The sequence below is a fragment of the Phocoena phocoena genome, chromosome 13, assembly GCF_963924675.1.
Source record: "Phocoena phocoena chromosome 13, mPhoPho1.1, whole genome shotgun sequence".
In the NCBI taxonomy this organism is placed as follows: domain Eukaryota; kingdom Metazoa; phylum Chordata; class Mammalia; order Artiodactyla; family Phocoenidae; genus Phocoena; species Phocoena phocoena.
Genome location: NC_089231.1, coordinates 50,171,677 through 50,189,377, shown reverse-complemented (window position 1 = coordinate 50,189,377; position 17,701 = coordinate 50,171,677). Strand labels below are relative to the sequence as shown.

General features: G+C 45.6%; 1 protein-coding gene across 1 annotated transcript in view; it reads left to right on the top strand.

Moving 5' to 3' along the window:
• The first annotated feature begins 1,776 nt into the window (after positions 1–1,776).
• The window catches only part of TTC39C (tetratricopeptide repeat domain 39C), a 98,907-nt gene continuing 82,982 nt past the window's right edge, over positions 1,777–17,701 (top strand). Inside the window, exon 1 of the mRNA XM_065889897.1 lies at positions 1,777–1,928. Coding sequence (XP_065745969.1) covers positions 1,777–1,928 — 152 coding nt within the window. The remainder of the gene's footprint in view (positions 1,929–17,701) is intronic.

The window sequence follows — 17,701 nt, the reverse complement described above, 5'->3', positions numbered from 1 at the left end:
AATGGAACCTATAACCTGTGGCAGTGCTGATGTTTGAAACTAACACTATTTTAAATCCAGTAGTGCTTGGATTAAAAAAAAAATTGGTCAACTTGTCATATCCTTCTCAGAGCACATGAAGGCAATGATTCCTCCCTTACAAAGTATTATTTCCCAGGGCTGAGAATCATCCATCATCTTGCTTCTTTTGGTGTTCTAATTTGTGGCTCCAGATGCAACAGTTATACACAACAGCTAAGGAGCGACAAGAATTCACATTACTCTTAAATTTGTATAGATGAATGTTGGGAATATAGTATGGATTGAGATATTCATGTAAGGAATGGCACAAATCACAAAACAAGTGATAGCTACTTACAGGATGAAATTATATTATTTTGTAATATTTTCTGGGATCATTTATCTTATTGATCCCACTATAATGCTGGACATGATATTTACAATTCATGGGTTATCTCGAAACCTGAACATCGTTTTAATTTTTAAAGACAATTTCGATTGTAATTTACAATTGTAAATGTTTTGGCAAAGTTTCTCCAAATTGAATTTAATAAACTACACTTTAAGAACTACGACGATTTAAGAAAGGTGGTTTAATTTGACATGAATAACATAATCTTGATTGTAACAACATACATAGTGATTTTGCTAAGACAAAGGTGAGAAAAATTAATTTATGGAAAAATGACAAAAATCAATTTATGGATTGTTTTCCTCCCTAATATTACGCACACACACACATCACCAGCCCATCATCAGAATTTAGTCAATAATGGCTAAATTCAGTTATCTTTGGCGTTTTACTGACATTCGGTCCTACGGAAACCACAGCTTTACACTTATTTTTCTCTTCCATTGGTAAGAAAGCATAATTGTCAGGGTGAGAGTAGAACGCACAACAGCGTAATTTATAACTCCTAAATATTTAGGTATATGCCATCTGGGCCACCATTTGCCGCCTTGCCCCATCGCGCAGATGCTGGTGGCGGGCCGGAGAGGGTGGGTGCCGCACACCCAGGACCTCGCCGCTCCAGTTCTTCAACGCTGGGCTCGGGGCAGCTGTCAGGCAGGTGCCCGGAGGCCCCATCCCCGCCGCCCACCTCCTCGAGGATTGGCTGCCGCGGGCTAGTAGGCGGCCCAAGGGTGCGGATAAAGTTGCGGGTCGCGCGCGCCGCCTGCGTGGGGTTTCAGTCACTCGGGGCAAAAGCGAGGCGCGCTCTCGCTGCGGCCCGGGCGGAGTTCACTGTCCGCTCTCCGAACCCGTCTGCCCTTTCCAGCTTCCCTGCAACTCCCGGGTCCGGCCCTTTTGGAGGGCGGGGGGGGGGGGGGGGTCAAGGGCCGGGCCTAGGGGCCTCGCGCGTGTCCGGGCAGGCTCGGCGCGCTGACCCCGGGCTGCCGCGCGAGGGGCGCGGTGTGAGGGCCCGGGGCGGCGCGCGAGGGCTGCAGGAAGCGGGGGCGGCAGCGGCTCGGCCCCGGCTCCGCTGGGGTAGAGACACCCGGAAACGGATTCCGTTTTGGTGGCGGCGCGAGCCGCGCGCCTCGGAGGGGACGGGCGGGCGGCTGCTGAGTAATCCCCGCGGCGGCCTGGGCGCCCACATCCCCCGCCGCGCTGCAGCTGGACCCGGGCTCCTCCCTCCGCGCCCCGCCCGCCGCGCCCCTCCCCCGCGCCCGCTCCGGCGCGCTCCGGGCAGGTAGAGCCGGGCTCCGGGCGCGCGCGGGGGCCGCAGTAGCTGCTACCCCACCTCGCCTCGGCCCTGCGCAGAGCCTCGCGCGCCCATGGCTGGCTCGGAGCAGCAGCGGCCGCGGCGGCGGGACGACGGAGACTCGGCGGCGGCGCCCCTGCAGGACGCGGAGCTGGCCCTCGCCGGCATCAACATGCTGCTCAACAACGGCTTTAGGGAGTCGGACCAGCTTTTCAAACAATACAGGTGACTGACGCGCCTCGTTCCCCCGCCCGACACGCGCCCCTCGGGGCCGGCTCGCGCGCTTCCCTTTGCGGCCCGTCCCAGAAGCCCCCTCCCCCTCCCGTCGGTCAGTGATCCTTCGCCCTGTCGCCTTTCCCCGTGTCTTGTCCCTCTGCCTGAGCTGCAGCCGGCGCCTCTGCCACATCTCCCCTTCCGCCTCCACCCCTGCTCCGTGGTCCTTTCCCTCCGCGGGACTTGCCGCGTGTCTTCCCGGCTCCTGCTCTCTTCCCTCACTTTCTCTCGGCCTCGCCCTCCAAGAGGGGCGTCCGGTGTTTGTCCGATTATCTCTCATGGGTCGCCTCCCCCGCCGCCGGGTCTGGAGCCCGTTGGCTTTGAGACTTGGGACCGGATGCGATTTGAGGCAGCCGCGAGCCCGGGACTTGCAGGGTTGTGACTCCGGCTAGCGTGCTGCCTTTGTGACACGGACCGCACCAGCCATCGTGCCTGTTTCTTGTGCCTCGCGTTACTTTGCATTGTTGTGCATTGCAAACGCTTTCCTTGTTTGAAAACAGATATGTATAACTGCCTGGCCGTGCAGGAATTAAAAAAAAAAAATCAGCCGAACTCTTACTCTCCTCTCTCTGCCTTTCTTCTGAAACTCAGTCCCCAAAATGAGTTGCTAATGCCTTTCAAGCGAGCGAATTTATGATGGATTTCTCTAACTTTAAAGGTAGAAGAAAATGGAGGGATTCTAAATATACGGGAGAGTGGGAGGAAGCACACGTGTGTTCAGTTAATTTTTTATTCCTCTTTTTAAAAATGAAGCAAAAGAACTAAAACCTGGTTGCTTTCTCGTGGGTGTGGGAGGAGCCTTCAGTTTCTTTGGGGAGCAGAAGCATCCGCTTTCTGGTTTAGGAAGCAAGTTTGTAATTTGTCCTTCTAGTGTTGACAAGACTCAAGGATGTTGATTAGCAGCTTCCCTGTAAATGTTTAAGGGCCAATTGCTGCATTTCTTTAGAGCCGGTGGTTTGGTAGGAATTAGAGGACCAAACCAAATGTGCAGCTGTGATTGAGAGCCACAGTCTGTGAGCAAATGAGGAACGGTGGGATACAGACGCCTGAAGTTTTCAGACTTAAAAGAATGGTGGTTTCTTCCGGTGGGAGCTTCCACATGCTTAATGGCAAAGCAAGTATCTCACAACTATAAACTTTTCACGGAGACATTTTACTTTTAAATCAGTTTTTTAAAAAAATCTGCAAATGGAAACTTCTTAGCTTTATTCAGAACATTTTATTTTTAAAGCATTCAGTCTGATTTCAAGCCAGAGTTTCATCAAGGATTTCCAGAGGATAGATTTAAAAGACTCGTTCGTCTCACAGTGTCTCCTGTAGCTTATTTTAGCCATCTGAGAATGTATTTCATGAAAAAAAGTTTCACTTACTGTGCTTTGACTCTTTAAAGACATGGGCATTTATGTTGTATCAGAGAGGAGTGGAGAAAGTCTGAGTCAAGTTTATTTTCTTCAGTTGCTGATCAAGACACGGTGCTTGCATATTTCATCACTTCTTGCCTTGAAATGTTCTGTTACTTATTTTAATGATCTTCTTTTCCCTCTAAACTGCTTTAACGTACTTAAATTACTACGTCATGCTTCCCATATATTGAAAGGCATGAACTAAGTCATTTTGCCTCATCTAGACACCTCTGTATGCACTGTTGGTAGAGGGCAAATTTTGAGCATTAGGAAAGCTCTTCTCACAGCAAGGGCGGAAAGATACACCTTGAAAGTGTTTCTCTGTGGGCGTTGGGGCTGAGGGGAGGGGGAGGGGTCTGGGGTGAGGGGCTTATGCTGGATAGCTAGGAGTTGTAGCTGTCTGCTTATATTTTGAAATGGGAACCGAGGATAAAAGAACAAGATACTGTAGTATGTCTTCTCTGCTAAGCACAGTGCCAGGCACATTCCCTTATATTCTCACTATTCCACTGACAACAAAAGAGAGAGGTGTACTTTATCATGACAGTGTTGTAACGAGGCACTCAAGTCTCCGTGTTTAGCGTGGCCCAGGACACAAGCCCTGGTTCTAAATCCAGGGCTCTTTAAACCATTCCTGCCTGTCCTGCCTAATTGATTATATTTTGTAATTTGCCCTGTGACCTTGTTTTCCAGCAACTTAAACTTTTTTTTAGGAGTGGATAGTGGTAGCATTAATCCTATCAGCTGTCCGGCAACCAGGGTGGCCATCCTGGTTGTCCACTTTTCGTAGCTGCTGACTTTGGTTTCTCAATTTGCTTTCTTGCCTATAAAATGGGAATCGCGCACACCTGTAGGGTGGTGGTTAGTATTAAAAGAATTCACGGTAGCTGGCACCGCGTAAGCGCTCAATAAACACTAGCTTTTGTGCCTGGTGTCTTCCTCACTACTCTTGTTCTTTCTTCTTGATGGCATAGTTTGAACAGAAGACACAATGTCCCGAATGCAGGTAGCCTTTCTATTTAAAGTTAGCCTCACATAATGTGTTTGATAAGACTTGGGTCCTATTATGCATTGGGATACTTATACTTCTCTTGCAGTTCCAGAGTCAAATGACCAGCTGGAAAACCCAGCAGTGACTTCGTAAGTGTTTGAGGAACACCTCTAGCTCAGTTTCTCTACAGAAGATAGAACAATTAGATGATCTCTTTTCTTAGGATTCTTTTGTCACCACGCTTCCCATTGTAGTAAAAATTCCAGAATCCTATCATTAGTTTAACAGTAGAAACGTTTTGTGCCTAGTGTAACAATAACACTTTAAGAAACTTAAAGCAAGAAGGTCACTTTCTCTTGCCACCTTACTGGGATTATAAAAGTTTCCCCAACAGCTACGTAATGAGAAATGGTTACTTGGCCATTCTGAATTCGTGGAAAGCTGGGATTGTATAATTCAGATATTGTACATATAGGAGTTAAAAATACATGCACAGTAGAGGCTTTCTTTTGAGATATGAGACTCCGTAGTTGGGATTTCAAAATGTAGCTGCCACTTCCATTGTAACTATAGTAGTAGTGTAACTACTGCTGCCTGTTGATGCTCAGCCCCCATCATGCACTGGGAGATGTGTTCCCAGAGGTTGGGGTACAGTGGTGCTGCTTTAAGCCCAAGGATATACCTTTGTAAGTTCGTGATCCTGACCATCTGAAATCACATTCCTCGTGTTGGTCGGGGGGGGGGTGCTCAGTGCTCTCATTCAGCAGTGTTCACTCCATCTCCCACACACATACACACTCTCACTGTTAACGACGTTCATGTGTGTGACACACACTCAGACCTGTAGGTACTCAGGCTCGTGATAAAAGATAGGCTGTGGTTATGTGCACGAGACAGGCAATAGGTTTTTAGGTGTTGAGGTGCAGGTTAAGATTGGCCAGTGGGGAGGCTGGGAGACGTAGCCTGTAGGACTGGAGAGAAGGAATGTGTAGCCCAGCTTGAAGGAAAATTTTCCAGAGGAACTGTTGCTGAGCGCCATGATGAGGTGAAAGTGAGTAAGTTGAAGGAGAAAGAGTTGGGGTGGGGGAGGGGAGGGAGGAGAACGTGAGCGGAGGTGGGTGGAACTGGAACTCTAGGAGAGGAGGTGTGAAATGGCTTCTGGAGAAGGGGGGTGAGAGCTGCCAGCTTATTAGTGTTATATGATTGTCACGTTGGATGGTTTTTCTACACTTGATTTTTCTCAGATCCGCTGGTTGATCCATGTTTGCTGGGAGTCAGCTCTGCCTTTCAGGGTGTTTAGTTAACTCATGCTCTCCGATGACCGTCATCCTTCACAGTGTGGCCGTCACATCTGTAATTAACACCTGGCTCCTTGGGCCTCAGGATCCTAATGTCACCATCTTTTTCTCTTTTTGGCTTGAGATACTACTTTTTTAATGGAAGGACTAGTAGAGGTGAAACACACTGAACTCTGAGGAGAACAGAAGACATTTGGAGCTCCTGGCCCAAAGAGCTTTGTGGTTCTTATTTCATAGGTGTGGCATTTCCTGTCTCTCCTCCCCTTCAGGTCACCATCTCCATCTGCTTTAACTGACCCTAAAACATCTGCTTTGTTTACCTCTGCCAACATAACTACAACTTTCTGGCTGTAGATATTATTAAAAAGCCCCGTTTGGTCATTGTCAACTCAAACAAAAAGCATGTAATGGTTAAAGTGAATGATCACTGATGATAAATATGCATGAATGAGGCCTTGATATAGAATTAGTGCATAGTCGGTATTACGAATTGTGATGTTTTTCTTTTCCACTTTATTTTAAAGTATAAAAATGGCAAAAATGTATTAAAAACAAAAAGCAAGAAAAATTCATGGTAACGTGTATGTTTAAAATGAATGTATGGATCCTAAATTGTTTAACACAGTTTATGGTACATATGACCAAGCAGTATGACACGTGGCCTTATTTGTGAGCGTGTTGATCATGGAGCCAGTCTTACCATAGAGATGGCTCAGTATAATCCAGGGATCGCAGACTAGGCCCCATGGGCCAAATCTGGCTGGCTGCTTTTGTAAATAAAGTTTTATTGGGACACAGCCAGACTTGCTTATTTATGTATCTTCTCTGTGAATAGCTATGCAGAGCCTACAGCCTGCAAAGCCTAAAATATTTACTCTCCAGCCCCTTACAGAAAGAGTTTGATGACCCCTGGTACAAACCGTAGTTCTCCCTGGAAAAACTCAAAAGGCTTTTGTAACTGAGCCAGTAGGCGTCGGAGCCTCTTGTGTGCCCAGCACTGTGTCAGATGCTCTGGACGCTAGGGAGAGCTTGCGGGCTGCCCTTGTTTCCTGCATGATCTGGCTGCTCCCAGAGCCCGGGTGCCTGGGCCTCGCTGCCAGAGTCCCTGGCGAGTCCATAGGTGCAGAAATGCAGGAAGAGGAGAAGCCCGGGAAAGCGGGAAATGGTGTAGGGAACTGGCGGCAAGGAGGAAACTCAGCTGCTGCCCTTTTCCATCCTCCTCAACTCAGCAGTGTGTTTGGAAAAAGGCTGATTTTTTCCCCCCAACTATTGCACTGTCTGAAAAGATCCCAATTAAAGATTCATTTGGCTTAATTGGAATTTTTTTAAAAAACTGCAGCCGCCTTTAGGATAACGGGAGAGTTTATATAGGAAATTGTCAGAAAAAAGTGACCACCTGTACCGCGGGGGTGGGATGGCTTGAGGTGCTCTTTCCTCTCTTTACACGGAACACCCTGTGGACCCCCAAACACACCATTGTGTTTCAGGGCTTAGACACAGACTAAGTTTGCACAGACTTTTTTAGCTCCTGAAATCCCATTTTTCACACCCCAGTCTCCTTTGCCAGGGTCACCCTCCTACTTACCCAGCAACAGCGGGGCGGGGGGGTGGGGCGGAATTTGAAGAGGCCCATGCTGAGGACTCCAGGAGAGGAGAGAGGATAAGAGAAGCACAGAAAGTAGACGGCTGTTATTTCAAAACTTGGTTTAGCACCGCCTCTGCCCCGTGCAAGGGGCTGGGGTTACTCGGGGAGGAACTCATCTCCGTCTTAGACTTTTCCCTCCACCTACTCCGTCCCTTACATTTGCAGTATGCTGTTCAGCTGGTCACAGAGGTCCGGTTTGGGATTGAATAGGTCTTTGTGGGCTAACCTGAGGATCTAGTCACCACTTGAAGCCTTGTTATTCGGAGAAATGCATCCCAGTTTCTGAACAAGTGACTTTGCACGTGTGTTTTTTGAGGTACAGTTGTCATGCAACACCCTAGTTTCAGGTGTGCAACGTGATGATGTGATGTTTGTATATATTGTGCGGTGATCAGCACAATAAGTCTAGTTAGCATTTGTCACCACACGTAGTTACAGACACATGTTCTAGAAAGCGGTTCGTAAATTTGCTGTCTAGATGTGCGTGAGTGACTTCTGACGTCTGATTTGAAGACGGGGACTGGGTTCTTCTTTGTGTGTAAAGGTGGTTGCTGGTTGACCGTCTCCGCCCTTTTCCCCCTAAGCTAAGGTTGCTTTCTCCATCTCTTCCTTCTTGCTCAAGAATTTCAGAACACAAGAAATAGATATACAACAGGGAGTTACTCTTGTCTTATAGGAAAACGGTCCGTTATGATGGAGAAAGCCCTTAGAGAAGGTCCACCGTGTGCAGGACACAAAGGTGAGAAGTGTGTCCCTGCTTCGGGCAGGCATTGCTCACTTAGTACCTTTAAATCTGCTGCAGAAAGAGTCACTTTAACACTCAGTCTTATCTGAGCCGTAATATCTGTGAAATCACTGGTTTAGGTAACTTATTTTTCCTAATGATGCATCAAAAATAAACACGTAATGGTAAATACTAGGTGGTACTTTCTCTGTGCCAGGCCACACATCAGCACTCCCCGTGTGTTAATCCTCACTTTATCCTCCCCACAGCTCTGTGAGGGGTGCTCTTGTCACCTCCCTCTTACAGGGGGCTGGGGGGAAGCACAGTGACATTGGATGACCTGCCCAAGGTTTCACAGTAAGTGGGAGAGCTGGCTTTGAACCCAGGGTGTGCGGCTGCAGAGCCTGAGTGTTTAACCACAGCACTACGCTACCTCGCTTCTGTAGCTCTTACACTATGAGAAGTTTACCTGTGTGCTGCTAATGTCATTTTGGGGTTAGTTTCCCCAGAAATCTGCAAACCACACTCTGATACCCACAGGCGATCTGATAAACCACCAGAGAGGCCTGTCCGTGGGGAGTGTGTCACCCGAGCTTTAGATGCTCTGTGGCTCCCAGCTGGCCTCAGGATGAAGTCCGAGGTCTTGGCTTGGCATAGGGTGTGCTCTCATCTGTCCTGTCTGCTTCCCTGCCTCCCTCCCGCCTCTTTCTAGGTCCTTTCCAAGTTAGTCATGCTGGAGACTTTTGTGTTATCTAACTAGTTCTGACTGGTCATTCAAGACACAGCTCAGATTTCCATGAGAGGTGGTGGCGCTCCTGCAGCATCCTTCCGCCGCTTTATCCAGCACCGTGATGTATGGGCATCGTTTACACGGCTGCCTGTCTGGGCGAGAGGGCCGAGGTGGGTAGACTTCTCGTCGGGTGGTCCTGACCTTCCTGAGGTTGCTGCGGTAATGTGGGGTCCAAGAGGTTTTATAGGCATGTCAGCTCCCCTTTATTTGCACGTGCAGCCCAGGGGTAGTGCCCTTCAGGAGCCTTGAGTCCTCAAACCCCTCCTACATTCTCAGGTGCAGTGGACGTGTCTGGACCCAGTGGAGGGGCTCCAAGCACCCCCTGAACTGATGCTCAGCTTCTCATAGGCAGGTGGCAGGACTCCTCTCTGGCTCTTCAGCCTCTTCCCTTTGGTGCATCCAGGCTGCCCAGTGCATAGTGTGGGGTGACGGGGAGCAGAGCTGCCGCCAAGCACATGCCAGTCTTGACCGGTGCCATCGAAGGGAAATCGGAGGCTCTGATGAGGTCTCCTGCTTCTGAAGTGGCCGTGCGTCTCAGCTGAACCTGGCCTTCCTCCACCCCATGTTGTTTCTGGCCAGACAGAGGCCTTCCCTCACTGGCCAGCCCTTCCCCTGCTCCCATCAGCCTCCCCCAGCGCTCCGCGTTACCCCGGATGGTGGCGGCATGACATGCTGGTGTTACTTGCCTCTCTGGCAGGAGAAGGCAGGAGTCTAGCTTCTCGACTCCACAATCCCTGTCCTGAATTTCAGGAAGAACTGGTCTCTGGAAGAACTTTGAGGTTGGGAGGGGAAGCTTTCTAGATGGATGGCTCTCGACTCTCTCAAATCTAATGCCCTTTCTTTATAACAGATATAATATTGTGTAATTCCCTTTCTGTGATCCTAAAATGAAACTGACAGATGAAATGACCTGCCCACACGTATAATGTCTAAAAGTCAGTAGAATGCCCAAATAGTATCATAAAGGAGAAGTAAAAAGAAATTCATAACACAAAATTACATGTATTTCAAAATGTAAATGCTCAGCACACCTTCATCAGAAGATGAACTAGTTAGGTGCTTGCACCTGTGTACAATGAATAAATTTGGATTTAAGAGACGATCAGAAGCCATTCCGTAGGAGAAAAAGGAGAGAGTAGATACACTTGACATAAAAGAGGTAACAGACGACACTTCTTTGTCTCTTAAGAGAAAACCGGGGAACAGCCTTAAGCGAAGTAGCATGATATGCCAAGGCAAACCATGGACTGTTGACGTGGAGAAAATAAGGAAGCATTTTTTGCAATGAACCTGGCTGCCTGTGTCAGGTTATTGTCAGCATAATTAATTCACAGCGTTAGGACCTGGGATGTGTGCTGACAAAGTGTCTCAGAAAACAGATCTCCCATCTTTAAATCCCTCCCCAAACCCAGTACTTTGGAGACCAAAGCCCTTAATAGATTTCTAGGATTAGAGGATGAATTGGAAAAAGTTTATAGGGAAGTTAGGGTGGGGTGGGAGGTGTGTCACCCTGAGGACAGTATCAGAGTAAGGTAGAAAAATAAGAAACCCCAAATAAATAAATTCTCTGTGCAGTTCTCCTGATATAAATTTCAGTGTGCTACCGATTCTTAATAGATGGCAAAAATGAAATTTATTAATGAAAATCCTTGGTATCCAGTATTTCATGGATCTTTAATAACTTGGCTTTAAATATATGTAAAGGAGTTTTCAGCATCCCTTTGAAATTCTGGCATGTGAGAGCTGCAGGCGCGGGCTGGTGTAGCTGTGGTGTGTTGGCAGCTCAGATGCCGCAAGCAGTGTGGCTGTTACATGGTTTTCTACAGTTGTGAACAGATCTTGAGAAAGGGTATATTTAAACAAGGACAGAATGATTTTGTGCTTGTAAGTCAATGGCGGTGGATTTTAGAACTAAATAATGGAAAGACCTTCAGAGGTTGTGTGGGACATGGGGTGATACTTGGGACTCTCTTGCACATTGAGGACGTCTGGGGTCCTTGGCCCATTCTGCTGCCGTCATTGTGTTACCCCAAAATGGCCACCACAGATTTCCAGAACACCTCCATTGAGAGGTACTAGGCTTGAGGTGTAGGGCTCAAGACCAGGTTCAGTCTCTGCAGCTGAAATCCTGGGCCCGCTGGGAGCAGCAGGAAGGGGAGGCAAGCCCCGGCTGGCAGGGCTGCTGCAGAGGGTACGTGCTGGAGGAGGCAGTGCCCCCGGTGTGTCTGTGACCCTGGGTGCGAGGGCAGAGCGCACCGCGGGGTTCCTCCAGTGTTGGCCTCACCGGTTGCTGCCTCGGAACGCCAGCGTTTCCAGGTCACACACGGCTGCTTCTAGGGCTCTTAGAGCTCCAGGAAGGGATGTCAGTGCAGGTTCTTCTGTTCCTCCAGGGGGATGGAGAACCACTGGGGTCCCTTCCCTTCTTTATTCTCATTGCGGAGCCAGCATGCAGGACCTGTGTCTTTCCAGCCGCAGCCACGCCATCAACTGCATCCCACAGTACGTGTTAGCTCAACCTGTCTTTTACATGCTTGATTGCACCATTGTATTCCTTCTGAGTGGAGCTTTTCTAGGACGTGAATCTGAGCACGATGCGTCTCTTTCTGGGTTCCCATGGTTAATAAGCATTATTTGCTGTTCTTCCCACTTTGGCCTCCTTATCGAGATAGACGCCTTTTGCTTTGGAATTCACTTCCTCGCCTCATGGCTACAGCAGCCCTTCTTCAGGTTTTACTTCAATGATGTAAGTCATTCACCAGATAAACAGATTTTTAAATGTTTGTATCACTTTATCTCTGTCAAGTAAAATTTTTGGTACTATTCTAAGTGGACAGAAAATGAGGGAAAATGATATTTTGTATTCAAATCCAAGTTGAATTTACTAAATGACAGAAACTTGGGTTTTGAGGGGCAATTGGATTAAATGGAAATCCATGCTGCATGGCTGCTTTGGGACGGCTTCCAGGATGAGTCACTGTCAAGGCTTCAAGTGCTTTTACCCCCTTCATTTTGAATAGTGAATTGCAAAATCTCTAGTTATGTGTTGTCAGCTCATCTCTGGAGCAAAAAGGAACTTGATATCTTTGTGTCTTGTAAATCATGCTCACCCTCAACTTTATTGGGGTCTAAAGTAAAGAATCACGTTGCATCCATCAGTTGCATACTTATCTGATGTTGTGACTCTTGAACTACCCAAGGCGAAATGGGGCTGGCTTTTGTAGGACTGCAGTTGTTGGAGAAATTGGTTGTCTCCTGGACAATAGCAAGGTTTGCAACAACTTAATTGCTCAGAAAAGAACAAGAGTTTATATCTGGAATGCCATTTGCTTCAGCTCTCAACCACGGGCATCCACAAGTTTTTCGGTCTTTGTGTATTGATGATTGGTGAGACACTCATTACCTTGAATTACTAAAATTACACATTGAGCTGGAAATTACTCCTCTTGAAATATCACAGGGAGAAAAAGGAGGGAAGGGCCATGGGAGAGTGGAAACAGCTGTCTGAAGTAGTTTAGCCAAGTGTCAGGACCTGCTGTGGTGAAATTCCAATGTATTCTTGTTCTGGAGCAATTACCAATGTAAAAATAGCAACAAATGACAGAATGGTTTGAGTGGTTTTTGTATCCCTTCTGTGGCATCTTGGATCAGAGCTGGGCTCATGAGAGAGGGTAGTTGAGGCTAACTTGAAATTGTGAGCTTTTCTCTTGATAGAAGAATGTTGTTTTATCTCAGAGTAAAACAAAACCTCATCAAGGAGCTATTCAGTTCAAGTCTAAGTTTATAGTTAAGGAAGCTTATGAATAATGAACTAAACCCAAATGAAATTTTCCTGCTCTATGCTCCACTGAAAACTAAAGGAAAAAGTAGGTGCTTTGGTGAGAGACACTTTCTTATGAAGTTCAGAGTTGTTAACTGAGCACTAGTTTACTAAAATTTTATTATGAAGAATAAGTTTCTAGTTTCACTTTGAAAATGCCTTTTTAACGGAAAAATAGAGAAATCTCCTAAAATTTCTAAGTGATTATCTAAGATAACTTAGTGTTTGAATTCCTTGTCTAGACAGCCGAGTGTGTTTAATCCTCAAAGTGTTCATGCAGTTTGTGGATTATTTCCACACATAATAAAAGGACCCTGTGATAATTTAAAGATGAGAAAATTAATGAAAACACAATTTTGTTACTTAAAACAATAAGCCTTTTTGAACAGGTGATTGGAAAGGCTTTTTAGCTAGTTGATAATATTTAGTTTGGAGGATCTCTTTTTAAATTGTTTATCGATGCTGGTTCCATCTGCTGTTAATGTAGAAGGGAGATGATTGAGTTGATTATCTATTTGTATGATTTAAGATAGAGAAGGAACTAAATACTGATGAGTTAGGAAGATATTTGATACACGTTAATGACACAATTAGAAAAACTGTAGAAAAAATTGACTTTATTTAGCCTGATGAGTTATTTTCAGAATACATCAGTAACTCTAAATGAGCATCAGGCTTTAGCAATAAACGAATACGAATTAGCAAAGCTAGAGAGGAATCAGAATAAAGTAAGAAGTGTTACAGTCACATAGTCACACAGCAGACTTGGTCTTTGCTTGCATTACTGATCAGGCAGAGAACGGCAGTGAATGGTAATCAAGCGGGTGATCAGTGCTTACCGTCAATACACGCTGTGATTCGTGAATTTTACCCTTAATCCCGGTTCTCTCAGCAGCGCTGAGGATAAGTATTACCACTGTCACTTTGCTTGGGACAAAACGAAGTCTTACTGCACCCAAGTTAAAAAGATTTTGAGCGGGAGATCTGGCCCCAACCCCAGAGCGTATGCTGTTTCTCCTGCTTCCGCTGAAAAGAACTCTGTTGTTGTGCTGCTTGGCGTCACCCAGCAGTCTTGCAGGTCCCTTCTTCAGCCTCATGGTCTCCTGCACATCTGCTCTTCTGATGTTCCCAAGCTCCATGGGTGGCACCACTTGCAACAAGGTTATAGACTCCAGAAGTCTTGGAGGTCCTCTAGGCACCTCTCTTCCTCACCTTCTGTGTCTGCCAGTTTTCCTTCCTGAGTATCTCTTGAGTCCATTCACTTCTCTTCACCACCACCTCGTCCAAGCCACCGCTCCTTGGACAATTGCAGAGCCCAGTTGGCTTCCTCTTTTCCTCTCTGTCCCTCCTCCACCCCCACCAGAATGATCTTTTTGTGTCTAATTATATTGCCTCTGCTAAGAGCCCTTTCATGGCCTCAGTGGTAGGCTGAAAAATGGTCCTCCAAAAGATATCCATATCTTAATCCCTGGAACCCACTGAGTGTTAACTTAGATGGCCACGAAAAGGGTCTTTGCAGGCGTGATTAAGTGAAAGATTTTGAGATGGGAAGATTATCCTTGATTATTTGGGTGGGTAGCCAATCCTCCTGGATTGGATAGATGCAGTCGCACATATCCTTGTAAGAGGGAGGCAGAGGGAGATTTTACACGCATAGAGAAGACTGCTCTGAAAACACGAAAACAGAGCAGAGAGAAGAAATTTGAAGACATTAGCCATGAAGATTGGAGTGGTGGCAGCCACAAGCCCAGGAATGCAGGCAGTCCCCAGAAGCTGGAGTAGTCAACGCATGGATTCTCCCTAAAGCCTCGAGAGGGAGCCCAGCCCTGCCCACACCTTGATTTCAGCCCAGGGAAACTGTTCTCGGACTTCTGGCCTCCAGAACTGGGAGAGAAAAGATTTCTATTGTTTTATGCCACTAAGTTTGTGACAATTTATTACAGCAGTCCCAGGAAATTAAAATAACCTCCTCCTACTCTCAGGATCAGGACAGCATCTCTGTGGTATGGCTTGGCCCTGCCTCGTTTGGCCCTTGACCATTTACTGCTTAATCCTTTTTTTCTTATATTTTAAAATAATTTCACTGTGTTGCTTCTAGGCTCGGGCTGTACAAAGCCAAAGAAACTCATGCTACAAAATAGGCTTATAGCTCCTCTTTTCATATGGTGGTTTATGTAAAAATGGAAAAGTAAAATAGCTTTAAATTGACAATGATTTTCATTTTAACAAGCTTTAGAATCGATATTAACCTTCATTTAAAACATCAACACTTTGATCAGTCATGTCACTCTGTAGCCTTATGTTGCATGGCTGTGCCCTTCCCTTACTCTGACTTCTAGTCACTCTGACTTCTTTCAGATTCTTGAACATTCGCTAAGAATCACGTTCCTTTCCTCTGGGCTTCTTACCTCAGTTTGTAATTATACACATACAGCACTTGCTTTGCTTGGTTCTAATATGCATGGATTTCAGTTACCAGAGGTTAGTTAAATAACCAGTACCCCCCAAAACACGGTTCACATTTCAGTTTCACCTGTGTGTGTACTGTGAGTAACTGTGCACAAGCTGCTAGCTCTTCAGCCCACAGATCACCACGGATGTAACAGATGCACATCATCATCAGTGGCCAGTCCCATCACTTGTTTCAGAGTCTGCCTGTCATTGAGCACTGCACATCCCTTATTCAGTTCCCACACAGACAGCAGAGTATATTGTTGTTGCCTCTTGGTCTCATAGTGATAAACCCACATGACATTTTACAAAAACGGCTGTTTGAAAGAGGGATTTGACCAACGAAGATGAAAGTGCATCAGAGAAAATGCTGGAAATGAAGTTTGAATCAAATACGAATGGAGTTATAGAAGGAATAGCTAACCTGGGATTGTTGTCTCTGCCATTGAGACTCCCACGGGTGCCCAGTGGAGGCGAGCTTAGCAACACAAAGGAGGAGAGTGGTTGTAAGGGAAAAGATGAGGATGTCCCAGAGGAGGTGATGAATGTAAAACTTCACATTACAGGCATCTCAGAAATACTTCACAACGTTGAAAGCACAGAGGCTACGATGTTGGAAGCTGATCCAGACTTGGTAAGAAAGAGGACAGTTCACCGAGGCGTAGTAGCAAAAATACTCCCTCTGCATCATGAGTTATATGACAAAAAGAAAGCAAGTGCTGTTCAAACACTCGTGATACATATTTTACAGAGAAGTAAAACACTTTAATGCTCAGTGTTTCTGAGCATTAAATGTTTTCAATTACACGCTACTAAGTGAATGTAAATTTTCCTATTTTTAATTTTCCTATACATTTATAACTGATAGTAAGTTTTTAAGGTTTAGAAAATTTTCAATTGTGAAATATACATAAGATAAAATTACCATTTTTAACTATTTTTAAGAGTATCGTTCAGTGGCATTAAGCAAGATTACATTGTTGTGCAGCTGTTACCATCATCCATCTCCAGAACTTAATCTTTCCAACCTGAAATTTGTACCCATTAAACTCTTCACTTCCTCCTCTCCTCAGTCCCTGGCAATCACCCTTCCATTTTATTTCCCTGGATTTGATGATTCTAGGAACCTCGTATACGTGGAATCATAAGTATTTGTCCTTTCGTGGCTGGCGTATTCACTTAGCATGTCTTTAAAGTTTCATCCATGATATAAAATGTGTTAGAATTTCCTTCCTTTTTAAGGCAGAATTGTGTGTGTGTCTGTATCACATTTTGTTTATCCATTCATCCATCGTCAAAGGACACTTGGGTTGCTTCCATGTTTTAGCTATTGTGAATAATGCTACTATGAGCATGGGTATACGTGTCTCTTTGAGACCTTGTGTTCAACTTTGGGAGGTATATACCCAGAGTGGAATTGCTGGATCATAGGATAATTCTACTTCTAATTTTTTGAGCAACTATCATACCGTTTTCCATAGAGGTGACACCATTTTGCATTCTCATCAACAGTGCACAAGGGTTCCAATTTCTCCACATCCTTGCCAACACTTACTATTTTTTTCTAACTTTTTTTCATTAGCCATCCTAATGGGTGTAAAGTGATATCTCATTGTGGTTTTGATTTTTATTTCCCTAATGATTAGTGATGTTGAGCATCTTTTCATGTGATTATTGGCCATTTGTATATATTTTGTGGAGCAGTCTCTATTCATCTGCCATTTAAAAAAAATCTTTAAAATTTTTATTTTATATCGGAGCATAGTTGATTAACAATGTTGTGTTGCTTTCAGGTGTACAGCAAAGTGATTCAGTTATACATATACATGTACCTATTCTTTTTCAAATTTTTTTCCCATTTAGGTTATTACGGAATATTGAGCAGAGTTCCTCATGCTGTACAGTAGGTGCTTGTTGGTTATCTTTTTTTTTTTTTTTTTTTTTTTTTTTTTTTTGCTGTACGCGGGCCTCCCACCGCTGTGGCCTCTCCTGCTGTGGAGCACAGGCTCCAGAAGCACAGACTCAGCACCCATGGCTCAGGGGCCTAGCCGCCCTCTGCGGCATGTGGGATCCTCCCGGACCGGGGCACGAACCCGCATCCCCTGCATTGGCAGGCGGACTCCCAACCACTGCGCCACCAGGGAAGCCCCTGGTTATCTTTTTTAAATATAGTAGTGTGTACGTGTCAATCCCAAACTCCCAGTCTATCCCTCCCACCACTCATCCCTCCTAGTAACCATAGGTTCGTTCTCTAAGTCTGTGAGTCTGTTTTGTAAATAAGTTCATTTGTATAATTTTTTTTTAGATTCCACATGTAAGCGATACCATATGATATTTGTCTTCCTCTGTCTGACTTCACTTAGTATGATAATCTCCAGGTCCATCTGTGTTGCTGCAAATGGCATTATTTCATTCTTTTTTATGGCTGATTAATAGTCCATTGTATGTATGTACCACATCTTCTTTATCCATTCCTCTGTTGATGGGTATTTAGGTTGCTTCCATGTCTCGGCTATTGTAAACAGTGCTTCAGTGAACACTGGAGTGCATGTATCCTTTTGAACCATGTTTTTCTCTGGCTGTATGCCCAGGAGTGAGATTACTTG